Source organism: Myotis lucifugus, unplaced genomic scaffold, assembly GCF_000147115.1.
Source record: "Myotis lucifugus unplaced genomic scaffold, Myoluc2.0 scaffold_54, whole genome shotgun sequence".
Taxonomy (NCBI): Eukaryota; Metazoa; Chordata; class Mammalia; order Chiroptera; family Vespertilionidae; genus Myotis; species Myotis lucifugus.
Genome location: NW_005871102.1, coordinates 6771330 through 6793430, shown reverse-complemented (window position 1 = coordinate 6793430; position 22101 = coordinate 6771330). Strand labels below are relative to the sequence as shown.

Below are 22101 nucleotides of genomic sequence, written 5' to 3'. Positions count from 1 at the left end.
TGGGGATGATGGAGCTCATGGGTCCTTCCCAGCTCCGTACTTACTTTTGCATTAGTGATTTCATAGATTTTTAAAAAGAAGGCCCCAAATTGTACAAGCTTCAGGCCCCACAGTAACTTCAGTTTGCCTGGTTATACTACATTTTGTATAGTTACACCTACTTACCCATTTCTAGGAAACGCAGGCGAAGTTGACTTAGCTGAGGGCACTCAGCTAACTTGTCCATGAATTGTGGCCACGCGATAGGGCCCGAGGTTAAAACTGAACTTCTTTTGATGTCTTCAGGTGTATTTGTTGGTTATCCTAATTTCAAAGGCATCTCTCATACTAAATGACTTGGCTCTCTTTCATTTTATGCTTGAGGAAACATTCAGGACAAGCTCACCAAATTCGTAGCATTAGATGGTAATGATGAATTATAAAAAGTCTAGTCTCTGCCGAAACCGGTTTGGCTCAGTGGATAGAGCGTCGGCCTGCGGACAGAAGGGTCCCAGGTTCGATTCCGGTCAAGGGCATGTGCCTGGGTTGCGGGCACATCCCCAGTGGGAGATGTGCAGGAGGCAGCTGATCGATGTTTCTCTCCCATCGATGTTTCTAGCTATCTATCTCTCTCCCTTCCTCTCTGTAAAAAATCAATAAAAAATATATTTAAAAAAAAAAAGTCTAGTCTCTTCCATGATCTTTTGGTCTGTTCACAGCTCGTGGACAGAAATTAGTATTTAAAAGGTCTTGTGGAAAGTGGATAAATCAATTGTAAATGAAAATACTTACAAGGTTTAAAAAGTAGATTTGTCAATGTCATAAAATACAAAGGAAGTCTCAGGAACTGTTCCAGATGAAAGGACATGAAAGAGACATGACAACTGAACACAACACATGAGTTCAGATTTTCTTTTTCTCTAAAGGACATTATTGAGACAAATGATATATTAGTTATCTATGGCTGTGTAACATATTACCCTAAATTTAGTGGCTTAAAACAACACAACTTTATTGCATTTCTGTAGGTGAGAAGTCTGATTGGGGTTTTCCTTGTGTCAAAGTGTCTCTATTCCCTTCTGGAGGCTCTAGGGGAGAAGCCATTCCCGCCTTTTCCATCTTCTAGAGGCGCCCGCGTTTCTCGGCTCCTGCCCGCTTCTTCCATCCTCCAACCAGCAATGGTGGGCCTAGTTCTTGTCACGTTGCATCACTGTGGCTTCCTTTCCTGCCTCCCTGTTCCAATTATAAGAATCCTTAGGATTATATTGGCCCCCCGATAACCAACATAATGTATTGTAAGATCACCTTAAATTCCCCTTTGCTGAGTAACCTAATCCATTCACAGGTTGTAGGGATTAGCATGTGGATATCTTTGGAGGCCCATCATTCTGCCTACCACAAGTGGTAAGAACTGAACAATGGCTGTAGATAAGAGTAGTCTATCAATGGTAATTTCTCCGATTTTGACAATTGTACTGTAGTTATATAAGAAAGTTCCCTGTCTTTACATTGAAGTATTTATGGGTCAATGGGGCAACATGCCTGCAATTTAAAAGTCTCTCTCTCTCTCTCTCTCTCTCCCCCCGTCTCTCTATCCTTCCCTATCTCCTTTTCTCCCTCCCTCCTTCCACAGACAGCAAGAGCAAGAGAACAAGAGTGAGAGCAGCAAAACAGCCAATGTAGTAAAATATTAACATTTAGGGAATCCAGGTAAACTATCAAAGAACGTTTTGTACTATTCTCGCAATTTTTCTGTAAGTGTGAAATTGTGTAATGATAAAAAATGTTAATGTAGTCTTTGTTATAAGCAAAGCTCCCATTTCTAATAAATACTTCAATCTGTCACATTATTATGAATGACATGTTCATTCTGACAGATGTTTAAAAATCTCTTTTGAAGCATTAAGGACATAATAGCAATTTGTTTAGTGACATTATTTGTAATAAACTATGAATGTTGTACATTGGGGAGTCTTATGTCTATTATGAAAGTAAAATAAATTATTTTGGAATATTCTGTTTCTATTTTAAAATTCAGTATTACTTTAAAAATGGTGTCTTGAAGAAGAAAGTGATTAAAAGCAGGCAAAAGACTATAGTTAAGAGTATTCTGCCAATATTAATTTCTTAAGTTTTGACAAATGTGCCGTGGTTCTCTCAGATGTTAACATTAGAGGAAGCTCGGTGAAGGTAGAGAGAGCTGAGCCAGCTTTACACTCTACCCCTGGACGTAAATAGGGCAGCAGGAGAGGAGTGTGAGCTGGGTGGTGTATATGGGCCAGGCTGCTTGAGGACAATCAGGTTCCAAGTGATAATTCTGCCACTAACTCGTTCCCATATATTGGTCAAGTTACTAATATACATTAAATTCTGCTTTGATTTCTCCAAAAGGGGATTTGTTGAAACTGAAAATAATTGTGTACCATAAAAATTCTTAAAGGGAAAATAAACCAAAATCACGAGTGAATAAGGCAACATGCTAAAATAGGGGTGAGGGTGATGGAGCGGGGGACCATGCTTGAATTTCCTCACTGGGCAAATGGAGACCCTGATCAAATGAGGGGCAAATGAAAGAAAATAATTACAAAGGTGGCTTTTCAAACAGGGCATACAATGCAAGCCATCTCGATAGTGCCAGTCCTTCCAAAGTCCCCAGGAACTTAAAAAGGGCGACCCATCTGAAATCTACAGGGTGAAACTCGCATCTCTGGCCCGTTCTCAGCCTCTGCATCAGCCCGACCGAGTCTGCGGAGAGCAGACTGTCTGAGCCAAGAGCAATCAGCAAGTTGCAACACACACTTCTCTGACCAGGCTAAACGTGTAATCACCCAAATCACAGCTGTCTCCCCCGAGCCTTCATCCTGGACGCTGGCTCAGCAACCCAAGGTGTAATCCACACCAGCACAGCCCTTCCTCCCCAAACAGTTCTGCTGTGGCTGGACTTGTGCTTACGTTGCATGAACCTCAAGCTGGAAACTATGCTCAGGAGGAGAGAAGCGTCCGTGGAAGAAATGGTGGGGATCGATTAACAGCGAAGAGCCAGGAAAACTAGTGTTGTACATCCCAGAAGGCGGGCGCTGAATATTCAGAAAGAAATTGCACTAGAAATGCTTAACATTTAGTTGCCACGGCACAAAGGTTGATGATCACATTTAGTTACTGCAGTGATGAAGGATCTCAGTATCAGGGTAGACTCCATGGAATGGACCCCCTAAAACATCAGCCTGAAGTTCAAGTAGAATTATTTGCTACTAGCCATAGCGAAAATGGATTATAGGAGGAAGGAAGGGCGGTCCTCACAGGTATAAGTAGGCACATTTCACAGTCACTTAAGTCGACGTGTACATTATTGTGGGAATCATGCTTAAGAGAAGGTTACATTTCCGATCAAGGCGTGACCCTCCACTTTTTGTAGAAATAAATACAAACTGTTTTGAATTACTCATAAGCCATACCTCTACGGCCTCTATTACAAGGCTTCTAATACCAGTCTGTTTAAATTCACGGGGACTATTCCAAGGAGTCAGAGAAAAAGGAAGGGAATTAATGCTATAACTTGGGCCAGAGCCAGAGATACCTACAGAAGAGGCTGCCGGTAAAAATCACAGCCGCACGCCCATGGCACTGGGAATGGCTATCGTGAGGCTGGGAGCTGGAGGAATGGGCCTTGCAGACCAGATAGCATCACTCACTGGAAAGACAACAGTTGGTTTTGCTTATCGTCCTGCAAATCCCTGCGTAGATGAGTGTGTTGAGGGAGCAGAATGTTGTTGGAAGGAGGCAAGAGAGGGCGTTAACAAGTATCTCTAAACCTCCCTCTGTGCTCACAGCAGGGGAAAAGTAACAGAATAAGGAGAAAAGGCAGATGAGGAAGGATGACTACGTTCATGTCGACACAACCTGAGTAACTACACCTCCCAGCCCCGAGGATGTGACTATGAATGACACAGACCTGGGTCTTGGGGAGGGGGAGGGAGGGAGAGGTGGCTGGAACACCAGATCAATAAAATGTGCCCAAGGGCGGTGCTAGGAGACAGAACACGGCTGGGAGGGGTAGTGGACCTCAGGAAGGAGTGGCTAGTTTCAACACAGGAGACTTTCCTGTATTGGGGAGAGGAAAGGAAGGGTGTTCTGGGCAGAGAGAAGAGCTACAGCAAAGACATGGAGGTTTTATAACAACTTGAAATGTTGGACTTTCTCAGATTTGAATTGCAAATCGGGGACTTTGAAGCTTTTCTTTGGACTTCTGCTAAATATTTCCCTTTCTTAAGCATGCATTTAGAATGTCATTTATTCATGCAGAGCAGATGCAATCCTTCCAGGACACTCAGTACCAATATAGGACACGCTAGTTGACGACTCCTGAACCAGGGGAGCCTCTGAGAGAGAGATTACTAACTAGGAAGTTTCTTATTTTTCACTCCAACTAGGAACACTCACTTCATTTAGACCTGCTTAGTGTGAATGGGCAAAACTATCTGCCACTGACCATTTCTCACTTGTTTCCATGAGCTATGGGCCTGGGGACACCTGAAGTTTCCTCGGGCCAGGGCTTTCCTCACCTGAGGAAGAAGGTGCCACCTGCTTTTCTACCTCAGGACCCCTTGGTCCCAGGGGTCTCCTTTGGCATTATTCCACCATAAGCTTCATGGACGGAGCTGGTGAATTCAGATTCACCGGGACTACGATGCTTATTTAAGGAGTAAGCCTCTGGGGATTTTTTTGATCGCATGACGCTGGTACCAACTTTGCAGAAACTGTGGAAACAAAAGGAATAGGAGCACGTTTTAAAAATCCCACTCATCCCGCTGACAGTCGCTAGAAAGGATGTATTTGTATTTGAATTGGATCCTGCAAACAAACTAGGAGGAGGTGGGTAGGAGAGCTAGTAACTCGTGCCCTCTAAAGCTCTCGGAGGGAGGAAGTCGAAAGGGAAGCGCTCAGGCCTTTCACTACAGGTTACGTAGTTACAATGATGCAGAAGACGGGGAAGGTGGCGTGTCCTCCACAGGGACGCGGGGCTGTCGACAGCACTGAAGAGTGAACCAAAGCCCACCTGCTGTCTCTGTAGTTCCAACGCTGCTCACCTGGTCTCAGGTGACTCCAGCTGGTTCAGCCCTCCAGGCAGGCAGAGGTACAATGAGCAACGCCTGGCCTGCTGGTGCAGTGCATGACTTACTCACCTTTTCTTTTTATTCCATGTGTTTGGGTGTTTCTCATCATCTGAAGGAACCATCATTAGCTAAAGACATGTGAGTATTCAAAAGGCGAAACAACTTGTTACATACAGCTGCTAATGTAGGAAGCCCAAATAACTTAAAAATAGTCCTCAGTAGTCATTCATCAAGTTTTGAGATGACACCAGGGGTAATCTACAGACGGCAGGCCCATGGCCTGTGTTTGTAAATAGCTTTACTGGGATGCAGCCACACTCATTTGTTCACATGCTGTCCATGGTGGCCTTTCTCCTACAATGGCGGAGTGGTTGTAACAGATACTGTCTGGACTGCAAAGTCTAAGACAAATATTTGCTATCTAGCTCTTTACAGAAAAAGCTTGCCAACCAGTGGGCTATAATGAAGTATCCCAATCTGAGAAGGGTGAGAGAAAAAAATTCACACACACACACACACACACACACAGGATTGCTCTTATGAAAATAAGTAAACACCTTTTAACACATCTCATGCTCCCCACCCCCGCCGCCGTACTCAAGACGCACCAAATATGAAGGGTTACAAATATTCAGATTTTATTATAAATAAAATACTGGTTTTTTAAAACATAAAAATTGCCAAGTGTTGCATTTTATTCACCATCCTGGAGAGCAAGACTGTAGAAATGAAGGCACACAGCTCAGGTGAAGGCACATGTGAAAGGGCCACACTTGGAATTGAAAACAGAATCCCAGGGAGCAGCTGTCTCTGCCCCTGTGACACCCAGCATTCCGCAGCAGCCACCCTATCGATTGTACTGAACTGTAAAATACAGATAACTGAAACTATACAATGAAACAATGGCTATATTGCAGGGGTGTAGTCAAGGTATCGTCTTATAAAGAACTTTCATTTAAAAAATAAAATTCTGCTTACAAATATACCACACAGATGGAGGAGGAAAGAAAAAAAAGCCAACAACAGAATCAAAATATTTCACCGTGGCCCAAGACTCACTGGAGTAACCCTGACCGAGAGGCTGGATGGAAAACTACCCTGGCAGTCTATCTCAGGCCTCTTCCTGCAACCTTGACCGCAACGTCTATTAGGAAACAGCCACTTTACCAGAGGAACTAGCTAGGAAACACTGCTGTGACAACTTGGCAAGAAGGAGCCATGGGTCCTGGGAGAGCAGGAGAGAAGCAAGAGTGAAGGCTTAGGGGTGTGTCACGTGAAGCCACCTCTGGTCGCAAGGGGAGATGGGAAGGGGCAGAACTGAGCTAGGCGGCTCTCCCACTCTATCTGGAGCGCCTCCCTGACGCGCTCTCGGGAATTACACCCTCTCTCCTAAGACTGACCCATCCAGCTCCAACCATTGCAGAACGGGCATCTCTAGCTCATTCCTGGCTAGAGCCACACCGATGTTGAAGGTATCCTTCTGCAAAATGTCCCCACCCTACCATCCCCTGGCAGCCTGGCATTCCTGCTCTGGAGCAGGCGTTAAGAGCAACACTGTGCTGCCGTTTAGGATCACCAGGGCTGCAGTGGAGCAGGGGGCGAGGGACTGGGATGCTGGCTGCGGCTGGAGGAAAGCAGGCTGATGATGTTCGCGTGAGAGAATGGGCATGCTGCAAACACAAGGCAAAGAGCAAAGGGATGGAACAGGTACAATCCGGAGAACTGCGGATAGAAGGGGTGGAGGTAATCAGACACATTGTGCCCGGGATGAGAAGTGGAGAGAAGTGAACAGACAGTGCCATTCTAGAAAGATGACCAAGTATATTTACATAAATTCCTTATTCTATAATCATGATAAACAAAAAAAACACATTCACACAAAAATATAAATTTTGAAATAATTAATAGCACCAGTGTGTCAGATAATAGTTTCTTTCCCCCGCTACGCAAAGTACAAAGTTGCATAGTGTTAAAGGCTATATATGAATCTCAAAGGCAGGTTGGTAGGAGGAAGGGGTCGTGTGGCAGGGAATTGTCACACTGTGATCTTAAAAGAAAACCACAGAGCTGAGGATCAAAAGTCGAGAAGCCCACTAGGAAACTCCACGTAAGGGTCTTCCCTCGACACTTCAAGGGAAGGGTTGGAGTGGGTTTAAAAATCACAAAGTGCAGGAACTAGATGGTGTTGGCAGCTGTAGGAACTACTGAGGGCAAGTATTTGCTGCCTGGATTTGGCAAACACGTGTTTTGAGGGGTTCTAGACGATGGGAACGTCAGGGGGGAAAAAAAATGAGGCTAAGGATCAAATATGTCATCTCTTCCCAATGGAAGAAAAATGGACACATGGGATCCTGACAATAAAAACTGACCTAAGTTTTATCCCTTCGCTAGAAAAGACTGGGGCTTGTTTTTCTTTCGTTTTGTCGAGTTCTTAGGGACCAACTGTTCTCTGCCAGATAACAACACTAGTTCCCATACCAACACACTAACACAAAGCTCTAAGAATCAGATTTGGGGAAAAAATAACAACTTTAGTGGTTATCATATCCCTATTTCTTCTGCATAAATGCCATTGACAGGGATATCAAAAGATGTCTAGTGGCAAGTACAAGCTGCCCATCCAGACTGAAATGATCAGCTGCCCAAGGATCTGAAGAATGTTTATCTTCCTAGTCAACTGTTAACAGAGGAGAAGATGTTCGGCCCCACTTCTCCTGGACACTGTCGTGAACATCCTTACCCGGGGATGGCTCAGTGTCCTATACTCAAAGTAGCTAAAGCAAGTGGTGATGGCTCTCGACCTTCTAAGGGACCAATACCTTTGGCACAGGAGGTTTAGTTACTTTTGCTTACAAGGAGGAGGGTCAGGAGACGTGGATGCGTTTTCTTTAGCTATAGGCTGGCTATACTGGCCATCACAACGCTACAATGAGCAGCCAAACTTTTCCTTCATAGAAACAAGAGGACTGGGGCAGAGGAGGTTCTGTTGGCACCAGTGAGAAAGGGAGGGCGACTTGCCCAGCCCCGGCCCGCAAGGGTTCCCACGAAGTGCGCACGCCACTGGAGGAGGCCACTGCGAGGGGACACGTCCTTGCGAGACTCAGAAGGGAAAGTGTGGGTCAGGGAGCACCGTTAAGTGGAAGAGAGACTCTGTTAGATAAAACCCTTGGTTCCCGATTCAGGATGTTTCGTTTGCTTCTCTTTAAACTTTGTGACTTTTCCTGGGTCAAAAGGACAGCGGTGGCGAGCAGCAGAGAAGTGGGGGTCTGAAAATGTCATCTTTGTGTGGAGGCACGCCCCGGCCTCACAGTGGCTCCCGGCGGCCGGAGGACTGCCTGCCTGGCTGCCAGCCCTGAGGGAAGGCACTAGGGCTTTTCGATGGACGGGGTGTTGAAGCAGCCGGAGGGTAAGGTCTTCCTGATGTCTTCCAGGTTGTGGATGTCCTTCATGATCTCCTCGATGTCCCTGTTGTAGTCCCGGATGGCAGCCTCCTGCTTCCTGGCTTCGTTCTCCAGGTCGGACACTTTCCTGTCTAGATCGCTGACTTTCATTTCGTCTTTGGCTTTGTTCAGGGTGCCTTCAATCTCGTTGAGCTTGTTCAAGTCCACGGTGTCCAGCTGCCCTGTAGAGTCAGAGAGGACCCAGAAGAGAACAGACGTGTTCAGAAAGGATTATGCCTTCACTCCACAAGTACCCCCTGGCCTTTTCACAGAGCCCCGCAGCTGCCACTGCGAAAAGGCGGCCTCCTGCAAATGGGACTTGTCCCTGTTGTGCAAAGGCATCCGCAAGGCAAGCCAAGCACCCCGCCGACCCAACCCGGCAGGAAGAGGGAGAACGTATACTGAATACTGGGCTGGATGGATTTTCTGAGAAAATGGTTTTTGTGAAATGTTTCCTAAGTGCCCAGCCTTAGGACCTTAAACCTTGCTGTGGTTTTGAAGGTCATCTGGTGGCATTTAATACTTTTTGCACGTAACCTGTGTGTCATTTCAGTGCCATCTAATATACACAAACCCCTTTGGGCTAGAACCCTAAGCCTCAGCGCTGAGGTTCCAGGGAAGCTGAGCTGGTTCTGGGAGTCATGTCCTGCTCTCAGGAGTTAGACACTATGAGGAGCCCTGTGAGAAATGGCCAGGGCTGAAATGATGACATCATTTCGGCAAAGCTTCCCTTTAAAACCAGCAAGAAAGAGAGGTTCTTTGGAAAGGAACTATTTCCATAACAAATGAAAGCAGACTTCCACACAAAAGTCAGCACTTCGGACAAGCTGTACTTGATTAACTGCTCACAAAGCCATGTGACATCAGGGATTCTCAGATGTTAAGCTGCCCAAGTTTGCACAGCTTCTGGGCAACAAAACAAAGATTCCAACCCAAGTCCGACGAACTTTAAAATCCAGCTCTTTCTTCCACAAAAATCGACCTCTTTTAGCTAACTTTCATTTTCAAACCCATCTGCTAGCACATCGTTTATTATTCTTGACATCTGAGACAGATAAAAAATATATCCCCTCCCCCGCAAAAAAAAACACTGCCTAAACTTTAAAGGCTAGGAAATGAATGGAATGCCTTGTACAGAGCTGCTGACTACAGTTTCCCACTTTATGATGAAGGCCAGTGACAAAGGAGATCTGTCTTATAGGAAGCATGCTCTCTATCAAGTTGGATGAAGAGAGGGCTCCAGTATATTTCCTTGAAAAAAATCAAGCCTTTTTTCCTTTTGACATGTAAGTGTCACCTCATCACATTATCCTTCAATCGGCAAAGGAAGAGAATTCCAGGCAGCGGCGTCACAACCAGTCGAAAGTGTTCTTTTTATCGCATCACTGAAATCCTCTAAAGACACTGCAAGCAGGATGAGCTAAGGATAAGCACTGTTCGACTGGATCCTAAACCTCAATCGTAAATGAACCACCCCTGCTGGCAACACATCTCCAAACTTCTGTTGAGTCCTGGGACCACGGTCAGACTCAATGCCTACTCAGATTCTATGGAAGGACCTTGTACGTACTAACTGGATTAATACAACCAAAAGTCCAGATTCAGTTCACACAATATTCGCACCATGTATAATATCTGTTTTTGAATCAGCTACATCAGAGCCCAAGAACAGTACAAAGAATCCGGAGATTCCCTAAAGGACACTTTGGCTACTCACCCAGCTGTTCCAAGAGGTTGTTAATAAGGTTGAGGAGGCTGGAGACGGAGTTCTTGGCCTTTCTGGCATTGATCTCGGCTTCCTGAGCAGCCTGAGAGGCCTGTGGGGGGAAAGGATAAATGATACACCTGTCCTGACAGTATGTTTTCATCTGCTTGAAGCACTTCTTCCCCAGTGAGCCAACTAATCTAATTTTCCTAACTCATAAAACCTCAATCTCTCACTGTAGGGCGTTTTTTTGTTTTTGTTTGGGGTGGGGGGGGGGGCGGGCAGGTACATCTTCATGTTGAGGATGTTGCTATTTTTAATACATATAACAGTCATGAATAGGCACTCAGTATGCCTACACTAACTGTGTTTGTATTTTTTAAAAAATATATTTTATTGATTTCTTATAGAGAGGAAGGGAGAGGAATAGAGAGTTAGAAACATTGATGAGAGAGAACATCGATCAGCTGCCTCCTGCACACTCCCCACTGGGCATGTGCCCGCAACCAAGGTACATGCCCTTGACCGGAATCGAACCTGGGACCCTTGAGTCCGCAGGCCGATGCTCTGTCCATTGAGCCAAACAGATCAGGGCGAACTGTGTTTGTATTTTAAAGATCAACATTATCTCCTTTTCTCACGCTCTCACTCAAAAACACATGGAGTTGTATTCATAATAAAATCCATCAGGCAGAAACAAGTCATTTTTAAAGAATGAGCACAAAAACTACATTTTTAGACCCAAAAACATGTCCTTCAGGACACTCTTAGGAGCCTGATTATTAGAAATGTCCTATTATTAGAAATGTCCTATCTTCAGGAAACTTTCATAATCAAGTGCCACTCTTCTATAACTGTCTCCCAACCTGCATGTATGCGCGCGCGCGCACACACACACACACACACACACACACACGCACACACTGGGCCAAAACAATTTACATTTTAAAAATCAACCGAAGGTAAATATAATTGGGAAAATTCCAGGAAACCTGAGTAAATACACTTGTGCATGAGTCACAGGAGACAGCCAGGGAAGAGGAAGTGTCCAAATATCAGAGCACAGATGCTCTCAGAAATAAATCTCTCAGGACACAAGCGAGCGGCTGTGAGCTCCCTGCCACATAATTGTTTTCTTAGTTTTGGGGTCAAAACAACATAAAATTTTTAGATAGAAACCATGTCAAAATTTTAAAAAGAAAAAAAAAGCAAGGGGTAAAAACCTTCCCATTAATCACAAATCAATGATTAATCTCTGGAAATCACAGTCAGCCGTTCCTCCGGAGCCTTCGCAGGCTGCTCTGTGCACGAAGGACCGAGCTGTGGCCGAGAGCAATGCTGCTGCCTGGGCCCTGCTGCCCCTTCTGGGAATAACCATGAGCCTGCGCTCTTTTGGTTAAAAAAACAAACAAACCACCAAGTCACAATACTGGCCCAATGCTGGCCTTTCAGGATTGATAAAAATGTAGATAGTGTATGTGACGGTGAGTTGTGCTCCTTAGAAGTTATTTACCAAAAGGAACAACAACAAAAAATACATCTTCTTTCTACCCTTTGAATGGAGGTCACGGTTCGATTCCCAGTCAGGGCACAAGCCTGGGTTGCAGGCTCGATCCCTAGTAGGGAGCGTGCAGGAGGCAGCCAATCAATGGTTCCCTCTCATCATTGATGCTTCTAGCTCTCTCCCCCCCTCACTCCCTCTCTGAAATCAATAAAAAAAAAAATTTTTTTTAAAGAGAAAAGAATACAGCCTCTTCTTCCAACCGGCTCTAAAACTAATGTTTCTACAACCAGATTACAGATGAAATCCGGAGACCCTCATATGAGAAACACCTATTTTTACTAGCTGGGAATTTCCAGTTGGGCCACACCTTGCTACGGAAAATGAAGACAATCCAAAAAAAAAAAACAACCCACAAAAACCCATCAAAAAAAGCATAATAAAACAGGGTGTTTGCACAGGATGCTTCCTATTATCACTTCCTTAATGTCTTCTCTACCTAGATGAACTGCCTAGTATTTCTCCTTCCCATCCCAAGGCGAAAATGACCCACAGCGAAGGGCCTGTTTTTTAGCAGGACTGGAAGTGCGCAACAAAATGAGTTCATGTCCATCATTCCTGTGATTGTGATCAAATGGAACTGGGAAGGAGTACTAGTATGTTCCCTGTGGCTTCATTAAAGTCTTTCAAAAGCAAAATACAGCATCAACCGTTTTTAGTTGGGCTATGCATTCACAAGTCAACTTGGTTACAAACGATGTTATCACACAAAAGGTGAAGAATTAAATGGGATGCAAGTTTGGGATGGTTTGCCAGCTTCAAAAAATGTCCTTTTACACAAGAAGCGGGTCTTTGCCTCAAGGGAGCAAGAGCTGGGAGAACAACAGTAGGATGGAAATTGACTTTTCATTGCATCCTTTTTTGTTCCTTTTTTTACTTTATACCCTCTATGAATTACCCATTCAAAAATATAAACACATACTGTGAAATACCCTAAAGCCTCAGATGTGCAAAACAATGTTTCGATTTTAACTGAGAGCAGCTTTGGGACAGGACAATTGTGCAACCACCTGGCAGAACATCCAAATTCTTGGTCTTCTATGTAAGTTACTAACCCAATTCCTGACTAGAAAACACAATGAAAAACGGAAGTCCATATGAAAGAGACTCTTTTTTATGAAATACCCTTCCCTTTCTGCCCACGAGCACCTAGGTCAATGTGGCTTACCATCCCCGCCATCATCATATCCTGGTCCGCGTCATCTTGTTTTTTCTTCAGCTCCTTTTCTGCTTCTTGTAGCTGTTTCAACATATTGTTCACCTCATTATCCAGGTCTGTCACTTCTGCAAAAGTCCTTTCAGCTTCTGCCTTGGTGCTGGTAGCATTCTAAGCACAAAATAAAGAATGGTTAAAAAAAAAAAAAACCAAAACCCCACCACATTAACCTGTCAAATGGCTCAAAAATACAATCCAGAAAGAATAGGGCAGTAGTTTATACTGGATGTTGACTTGCATATTGAGTTTATCATTTTTTTTTTGCCTTCTACTATTCCCATTTTTAGTTGAGGTCACAGAGCTGGCAAATGCTGCACATTTTCATGGGGTACACTTTCCACCACAACTATTGATTAGATTCTTTCACTTGTATACATTTTAAATTCAAGGCTGGCCTTGTTCTACTTGGCAGTTGTACATCATAATGTACAAAAAGACCATAATCCTGAAACAGGAATATTTCATACAATTCAGTTAAGCGGAAACTGACTGTTCTAAAGGAACTAAAAATGTGTGTGATTCTCAAATATGTAATATTAGAGTCAGCACCAATCCTCCTAATAAAACAAGTAGATTGACCTGTAGGTAGGAAAAAAGCCAGCCGAACAATGAGTAGAAGAAGCCAGCAATGGCAGCTATAGGAATTCTAAACCGGTGGGGCTTAGGTATGGCCAATATGCTTGAATGAGCAGCTTCAAAGATGTATTGACTTGGCACTCTATACAAGATTGAAAAAAAATGTCAACAGTCCAGGTCAAAGAACTGGACTGATTGAGGAAGAGCCTATTTTTTTTTTGTAGGAAAGGGCTCTATGGGTCCCTGAAGCCATCTACCTGCTCACAAACTCAGATCCTGCCACTGAGACAGTAGAAATTTTAGTCAAAGACCCTTTCCACGGTTCTCCTTCCTAGATCAGCGGAGTTGCCTATTCTAATGCCTAGTAAAAAAAAAAAAATGACAAGGTTAGCTGAAGATCATTTTACTGAGGTCAAGGAAAAATTTACCAGGGCTCTTGAGGGTCTGGAAAGAAAGAGGAAAATAATTCAAGAAACACATGAGCAAAGACTTTGTTTCGAGAAGAGGCACATACACACCTTCTGGACAGCGCTGGCGATCCTCTCCGCCTCGTGGGCCTTGTTCTTAGCCTCCGTGGCGTCCGCAGCTGCATTGCCCAAGGCCAGCTGTGCCTCCCTTGTCCTTTCATTGGCTACAAATATGGTCTGGTTGATGGCGGGGATTCTCCTTAGCGCCTCCTCTGCAGCAGTCTTGTTATCATTCACTCGCTTATCGAAGTCTAAAACAAGTTCAAGGAATGCATTTGAACTAGACATTCAACAAACAAAAGGGAAGCTTTCAGGGAGCTGAGACTGGGTTTTATGTTACAAACTAGGAAAGTCGGGGGAGAACATGAAAGCAGCATGGACTGAAATCTCAGAAGAACAAAGCGCACAGTTCTATGGGTGGGAGAGTCAGAAGAATGAACATCGAGCTCCAGAAGGCAAATTCTTACCCGAGAAGTGTACTTTCAGGCAGAGTGCTAGGCACGCCATCACTACCACCTCAACCCATACTAAAAACTGCGGTTTCCTTGTGTTCACTATGTGCTAGGTGCTGAGTGAAGAGCTTTATTGTGTCTGTGATGCGGGCATTGTGCCATGTTTATATGTGAGAAAACTGAGGGTTAAAGAGATAGGTAATTTCCCCAAGCGTTCACAGTGAGACGGGGATCGGCGATTCGAACTCAACCCCACTGACACTGGGACCCTACAGTCAACCATCCTTGTGTCAAGCATGAGTATTCATAGAGCCTGTGGCTACTTTATCAGAGACAAATCCAGGACCACACAGTGCATTCCGAACATTTCTTTTTTTTAATTTGGGTGAGAAAAGAAAACACAAATATTGAGATGCAACTGGCAGAGAAAATTAAAGATCATCTCCATTTTCCAAGAGAGGTCAGCTAAATAGGCTTATCTAGGTTAAGTAAGTTAGCCTACCAAAAAGTTTCCTTTTCCCCCATACTGAAGGATGCAGGAGTGAGATGACATGAGCTCTGATTTTTTTCTTTGAAATACTTCAGAAAAAAAGTAAAGTGGGCCCTGGCTAGATGGCTCAGTTGGAGCATTGTCCTGTACACCAGAAAGGTTTCAGGTTCGATTCCTTGTCAGGGCACACATCTAGGTTGTGGGTTTGATCACCGGTTGGGGTGCATACAGGAGGTAACCAATCGGTATTTCTCATATTGATGTTTCTCTCTCTTCCCCCAGAAAATAAATAAAAACATATCCTGGGTGAGGATTAAAAAGTTGGATATTGGGGGATGAATTAAGTGCAGTAAAAATCATAACTGTTGAATCTGGATGACAGTATATGGAATTTATTCTACTACAATAGTTTCCCCCTTATCTGTGATTTTGTTTTCCATAGTTTCGGTTATCTGCTGTTAATCACAGTCCAAAAATATTAAATAGGGAATTCTATAAACAAACAACTCCTAAGTTTTTCCCAGCCGGCGTGGCTCAGTGGTTGAGCTTTGACCCAGGAACCAAGAGATCACTGGTTCGATTCCTGGTCGGGGCACATGCCCACGTGGCAGGCTTGATCCCAAGTAGAGACCATGCAGAAAGCAGCCGATTGATGATGTTTCTATATCGTCAATGTTTCTATCTCTCTATTCCTCTCTCTTCCTCTCTCTCTAAAAATCAATAAAAACAAAGAAATTTCAAACCATTCCGATGTGAATCATCCCTTTATCCAACCTAGGGTATCATGCAGTATGTGGAATACAATAAGATATTTTAAGAGAGACCACATTCAATTCCTTTTAGTACAGTATATTGTTGTAATTGTCCTATTTTATTAGTAGTTACTATTGTTAATCGCCTACTGTGCCTAATTTATAAATCAAACTTGATCATAGGTATGTATATCTAGGGTTTGATACTATCCGTAGTTTCAGGCATCCATGGGGGGTCTTGAAATATATCCCTCACAGATAAGTGGGGATAACTATTATTTTTCAAAGAATCTCATGGTTAAAATTAAAAAAAAAAAGAAGCATACAAATTGACCCTGTGACCCTTGTTATCTGATCCTTTCATACCTTTCAGGTTGTTGAGAATGTCATTGGCTTCTTGTAAGGTATTTCGTCCCCGTTTAGCAGCTTCTTCTGCAAGAGCCTTGGCAGCATCAGCTCGGGCTAGGAGTTGGTCGGCGGTCTGCAAGCACAGGGCTGATCAGAGGCCAAACCAGCCAAGGTGAACCCCCTCTCTCCTAACAGATCAGGCACCGTCAGGCAGCCACCCTGAGACTCGCCAGCACCCAGCAGGCTGGGCCTGGGCATCCTGCACAGGCCCTGCTCTGAGTACGCCGTGCTTTGCTGCCTCTGCTACTGTGGTGACATTACAGACACGGCTTGCACTTGGACGGTTTCAGATTTTGCCCCGAGGAATGAAGCAACCTGCAAAGCAAACCGACCTGCTGTTCGACCTTGCCGCCCTCCAGAAGTTTCTTCACTTCGAATTCCTTCCCTCTCATGTCGTCTCTGAGGTCCTCATAATCTTTTAACTTCTGGTCAATCAGACGGTCCAGCTCCTCAGCTTCCTTCTTTATCTTATTGGCCTCATTCTGTGAGAAGCAAGTAAGACCATTCCATTTTATATCAAACAAACGGATGAAGAGGCAGGCTTAGCTACTCTATAATACTTAATAGGTATTCTTAAAAGAACAGCATAGGTCAAGATATGGACCTTATTTTAAAATCGAGGTATACTTTACACGTGGTGAAATGCACAATGCTTAGTTTGATGAATCTAGATAAATATATTTACCTATAACACCCCAATCAGGATACAGAATATTTCCACTCCAGGAAATTCCCTGTATCTCTTTCCAATTTCCACACCCATCTTTCCAAAAATGCAGCTGCCACCAGTCTGATTTTTAGTATCATCGATTAGTTTTGCCTATTCTCAAATTTCACAGATGTGTAATGATACAGTATACTCATGTCTGAAGAGACCTAAACCTTTATGGTAAAAATAAGTCAATGTTGTGGATGTAAGAAGTGTAACTTATAATAAATTTTAAGTTTTAACATATATATATATAATATTTATCCAGAGCCTGATATGAGGATTTATGATTAGAGTACAGATGAAATAAAATACTACTACCAATTCCAAAATATTTTACCTGATGTAATTTCTTCATTTAAACCATTCTTTCTCTCATTCTCAACCAGGTAGTGCCTGGGAGTGACAGTCTAGGTGTACTCTGCTTTAATTAATCCAAACATGTTACAATTTGGATTTATATTAAAGACTTGGGAGTGACTATTCATATCACTAAAGTAGTCTTTGCTATTTGATGTTTATAATCACAGGATTCTTTACCTCAATCAGTTCTACTATGTATCTAAAAGAGAACTCGCCTTAGCAGTGAGCCCGTGGGCTGGTCAGAATAGCTCTTACCCTGACTCTGTGTGTGTAGGGAGGAGGGGAGGGGGAGGTGGTGAGTGACACAGTGACAACCAAAGCCCTGTGCATACAGGTTGTCAATCCCATACCTCCAGGGCTCCTGAGTCCACAGGTGACAGCTGGGACACGCTGGCATAGATCTCCACAGCTTTCTCACCGGCCCTTTTGGCCTCCTCATGCACTCGGGCCGCTTGCTTCTCTAGATCCTGGGAGATGTTCTTCGCTTGCTCATACCTAAGGGACAAGAGATGGGATTTCGTGAAAAACTCAGATGCTTTTGGCATCTTAATATTAAGCGGATTCACTTCCGTTTAAATCACTATGAGAGTATTTCCAAGATCTCAAAGAAAATGCCGCCTTAAACTGCTATTGTTTAATACCAACACAGCTGAAGTTTACATGTCATCTCATCAATTCTATACATAGCATTTGATTTACCTTATACTTTCTCATAGCGACACTTTATAAATATTTATAACTCACGTGTATTTTCTCTGTTATGATTCTTTTCCTCTTCTGTTTTCATTTATGCAGAGTTTTAAGTATCATGGCTAGTCTTACCGTTTTCTGCAGTTACAGTAATTGGACCAAATAATATCTCCATGGCTCTACATCCCCAGCTCTAATTATGGGACCAGGTGAAAAGCAGGATAAGCAAAAGAAACCTTAGTGCATGAATGCATGCCCTGAATCTGCCAGCATCTGATTTTTCATTGAACTGGTGTTACTTACAAGAACACCTGAATGGCTATAAGCCACTTTTAGATTTCACTCACTTCCTATTAAGCTCTTCAATCTCAAATGCTGTTTGATTTTCTCCTGCCAGTGTCCTCAAAAGCAGATTATACGCCTCAGTTGATGTGTCATTGGCTGTCTGGGCCACCCGGACAATGTCATCAGCTTCTTGTTTATGGCTGTAGAACATAGAAAAAAAAAAAGCCATGAAACAGCCATCTGATGGGGAAAGAGGTAGAACTTAGGGAATGCTTACCTTATTGCACGTAATAATGTATATATGCGTCTAGAAATACTAGAAAGTCTTATACATTTGGAAATTTGTAATCATTTTAGTGGGCCTGAGTTTACAAGTAATCTGTAATCTGAGAAAACGACATTTTCCAAAAAAATTAATGGTATAAAATGTATAGGAACAAATGTTTATATTTCTTCAAAAACTTACCTACAATTACTTAAGAGTGATTTATATATAAAACCATGTCTGCTAGCAAGAACGCCTGTATCTACTCATAAACACTAATCGCAGACCTACTCTGGTTCATTTACTACACAGTCTTGAAATAGCTTTGACTATTCAGATTTCGTACATGCAACCCAATTACTGGCCAAGAAAAGCAACTCAACACCAAATGGCAAGGAACATATCAACAGGCTCTCCGGCCAAATAAATGCATTTTAGATGGGGAACCGCGAAGGTATTTTTCTTCAGCTCTAAAATTTCTTATTATACCGCACTGTCACACTGCAGTATGTAGCCACTCATTTTGGTATGATAAACTTTCCTTCAAAATTCATGTATGAAGTACACTGGAATTAACTGCTCTCCAAGACCTAATTTTCTTGGGAGCTTTCCATACTGTTTTCAGCTGTCTTCTTTTAATCAGAAAATCCAGCTATGAGACCAGGAATGCTCTATGAACTAAAGGACACAGCTCACACATTCACATTCACAAGTAACAGAAAGAGAGCACATGTTTCAGCAAAATGCCAATGTAACTGCTCTGGACACTGAGGATAAAATTCCAACCTCAGGCTTACTTAGGCAGCCATGAGGTCGACAGCTGTTCTGCAATGCATTCAACAAACATTTATTGAGTGCTTACTGTATGCCACACATTGTTTTAGGCATTGGGGACTTCAGCAGTATATACAACACAAAAATGCCTGCCCTACTGAGCATACATTCCAGCAATTTTATTTAAAAAAATTTTTTTTAACTTGATGCCCTCTACAATTTAAAGTCTTCTTAAGAAATTACATTACACTTAATTTAAAAAAAATTCAGGAATGAAATGGTCTGTTTTCTTTGGCTGATTTTCAAATGTACTATGGCTTAGTAAATGGTTTTTCCTGAAGCTTGAAAATTAAACATTTTTGTTAAAAATAACTAAATTCTGCTGCGCTTCTTAGTTATCTATTAACTTTAAGCTTTTGAAATTAAACATCTAAAAATGTTATTTTTTTCAGATGTGCAAACATAATTTCCCTTCAAGCCATCATACTCTAATATCCAAAGTAAATATTCTAATTTCAAAGAAAAGGAAGAAAAGAGTACATGTAGCCGATAACATTCCAGAAAAGAGAGCCAACGTTGCGAGGGAGGGTGATGTGGAAAGAGCTTGCGGGTGCAGGATGCGGGCACGCGCCCACACCACAAGAGAAGCCACAACTTCACCACTGAACAGGGGTCTGGCCATTACCGTTCCGCAAGCTTCCGCGCCTCCGCGCCTCTTCTGCCAAAAGGGTCATGTTGTTCGGGTCCCCCGTGGACTCTGGCTGAGTGATTGACTGAAGAAGAAATAAATAAAGGACTGAATTATTTAATTTTAATAAAGCAAGTGTCAAAACTAAATTTTTAAAAAATGTGTTTTCATGGATTTTTCATGGATTTCTGAGAGAGGAAGGGAGAGGAAGAGAGAGGAAGAGAGAGAGAGAGAGAGAGAGAGAGAGAGAGAGAGAGAGAGAGAGAGAAACATCAATGAGAGAGAATCATTTGATCAGCTGCCTCCTGCACACCTCCCTACTGGGGATCAAGCCAGCAACCCGGGCATGTGCCCTTGACCAGGAATCGAACCATGACCTCCTGGTTCATGGGTCCATGCTCAATCACTGGGCCATACTGGCCAGGCAAAACTAAATTGTTATTAGTGTCATTTAGCAAAAAGAATGCCTCTTCCTAATTTCAGAGATCTTTAATAGCAGCTTCCTTGATTGTAGTTATTACTTCTAGTTTCAGGAAAGGATAAAAGAAACTACAATTGCCTGGAGCCATAAAAAGAACAAAGCTAGAGAAAGGACCCAGATGTAGCTTTGGTTCTGATCCAGTTCCTGATAACTGTTTCATGACTACTATGAGCAACGTGGTTTTCTTGCTCCATGTTTGGAGACAAATAAAAGGACACAGGAGTCAAGTTAGCTGAAGGAGTGAACACTCCACTGACTGTAACAGACCTGCTACAAATTACCAAGAGATGCCCCCACCCCCACCTCAGAGCATCACAACCACTCACCACGTTGGCAACAGCAACCTTTGCTTTCTCAAGTTCCCTGGACGCAATTTCAATCAACTGCTCTGTGCTTTCTACCCGGGCACGCGCTTGTTCAGCCAAGTTTCCAGTCTCTTCAATGGTATTCCGGATATTCTGTAAACGGCTAATTTGGCTGGATAAGGAGTTATTCACTCTCTGGAGGCGATCCATCAAATTTTGGTCCACATCTGCAATGGCATTGCAGAAGAAGGTGCATGGATTATTGGAAGGGTCGGGGAACACGTCACCTCACATGGGATCCGAGGCACTCGTGATCCCTACTCTTCCAAACACAGCAGCTATCTGACAAGTTTCCCCACCGGCAGAGCCAGTCAGTCATTACTGTGCCCAGTTACATTCATCACAGTGTCTGTCTGTCCCACTGGACTCTGAGGTCCTCCTTCTCACTCATCACTATCTCCCTAGTCTTAGTGTGCAGTCACGACTTAAAATGTTACAATCAAAACAAACAACCAAAAAACACCTAACGTGGACATAAGCTCTTGACATCTCGTTTTATTTTTCTTAAAAATTTACCTCACAGAACAGATTCTGGATTCTCATATAAAATTTACCCGGCCAAAAGCAGATGCATCCAATTACTTCCTTCTCTACACCAATAATTTTTATGGAGTCAAAATTCTAGATATTAGAGATAGTGACAACAAGAAATAAGCAATCTGTTAAGTTTCTGTTGACCTGAACTCTAACAGGAAGACTTCTCTAACACCACGTGGATACAAATTCATACACCCAACAGGGAGGTCCACCATTGCAGTCCCAAGTGTGATAATGTTGACGCGCATTTACTGTGAGTGCCTGTGAACCGGGCATCTCAGAGATGGAGAGCCCCAAAGCAGAGTGACCTCAGCCAGATGGTGAGCACCTTACTCATCTTTTCATTACTGTTGTTTAGCACAATGCTTGGTATACTACAGGCACTCAACACGTGTAGAAAAGAACTGGTCCAAATGTAGGAAAGAGCTAATTCAGAGTAAGAAGTAAACATCTAAAGTGATTTAAAAAGTAAGTAAATTATTTAAAATAACATCTTTTCTTTTTTACATCTTTTACTTTCAAAGTTTCAAAAACTGTTTCTTGTAAAGTCAATAAAGTATCTATTCAATTGTTTTCTTAATCTTAGGTCAACCCCTTTTCTGCCTGTCACCAGTCTCATCAGATGATGTACATAGAACTGGTCTACCAAATTGGGAATGATACTAAGATGCACATAATATGTAAAATACATACTTTTATATATACTAGCACATATGCTTGCTAATTAAACAGAAAATTTCCTAAGTAGTCACTAATTTCCAATCTTTGCTATTGTAAATACTAA

At 43.0% G+C, this 22101-nt stretch overlaps 1 protein-coding gene across 1 annotated transcript in view; it reads right to left on the bottom strand.

The window, feature by feature from the left end:
• Positions 1 to 5707: 5707 nt before the first annotated feature.
• The window catches only part of LAMC1 (laminin subunit gamma 1), a 106235-nt gene continuing 89841 nt past the window's right edge, over positions 5708 to 22101 (bottom strand). The window contains exons 20-29 of the mRNA XM_006089015.2: positions 20742 to 20947; positions 19940 to 20019; positions 18270 to 18407; positions 17583 to 17727; positions 16493 to 16642; positions 16119 to 16233; positions 14110 to 14309; positions 12968 to 13126; positions 10251 to 10350; positions 5708 to 8715 (exon numbers count right to left, since the gene is read on the bottom strand). Coding sequence (XP_006089077.1) covers positions 8459 to 8715; positions 10251 to 10350; positions 12968 to 13126; positions 14110 to 14309; positions 16119 to 16233; positions 16493 to 16642; positions 17583 to 17727; positions 18270 to 18407; positions 19940 to 20019; positions 20742 to 20947 — 1550 coding nt within the window. The 3' untranslated portion in view covers positions 5708 to 8458. The remainder of the gene's footprint in view (positions 8716 to 10250; positions 10351 to 12967; positions 13127 to 14109; positions 14310 to 16118; positions 16234 to 16492; positions 16643 to 17582; positions 17728 to 18269; positions 18408 to 19939; positions 20020 to 20741; positions 20948 to 22101) is intronic.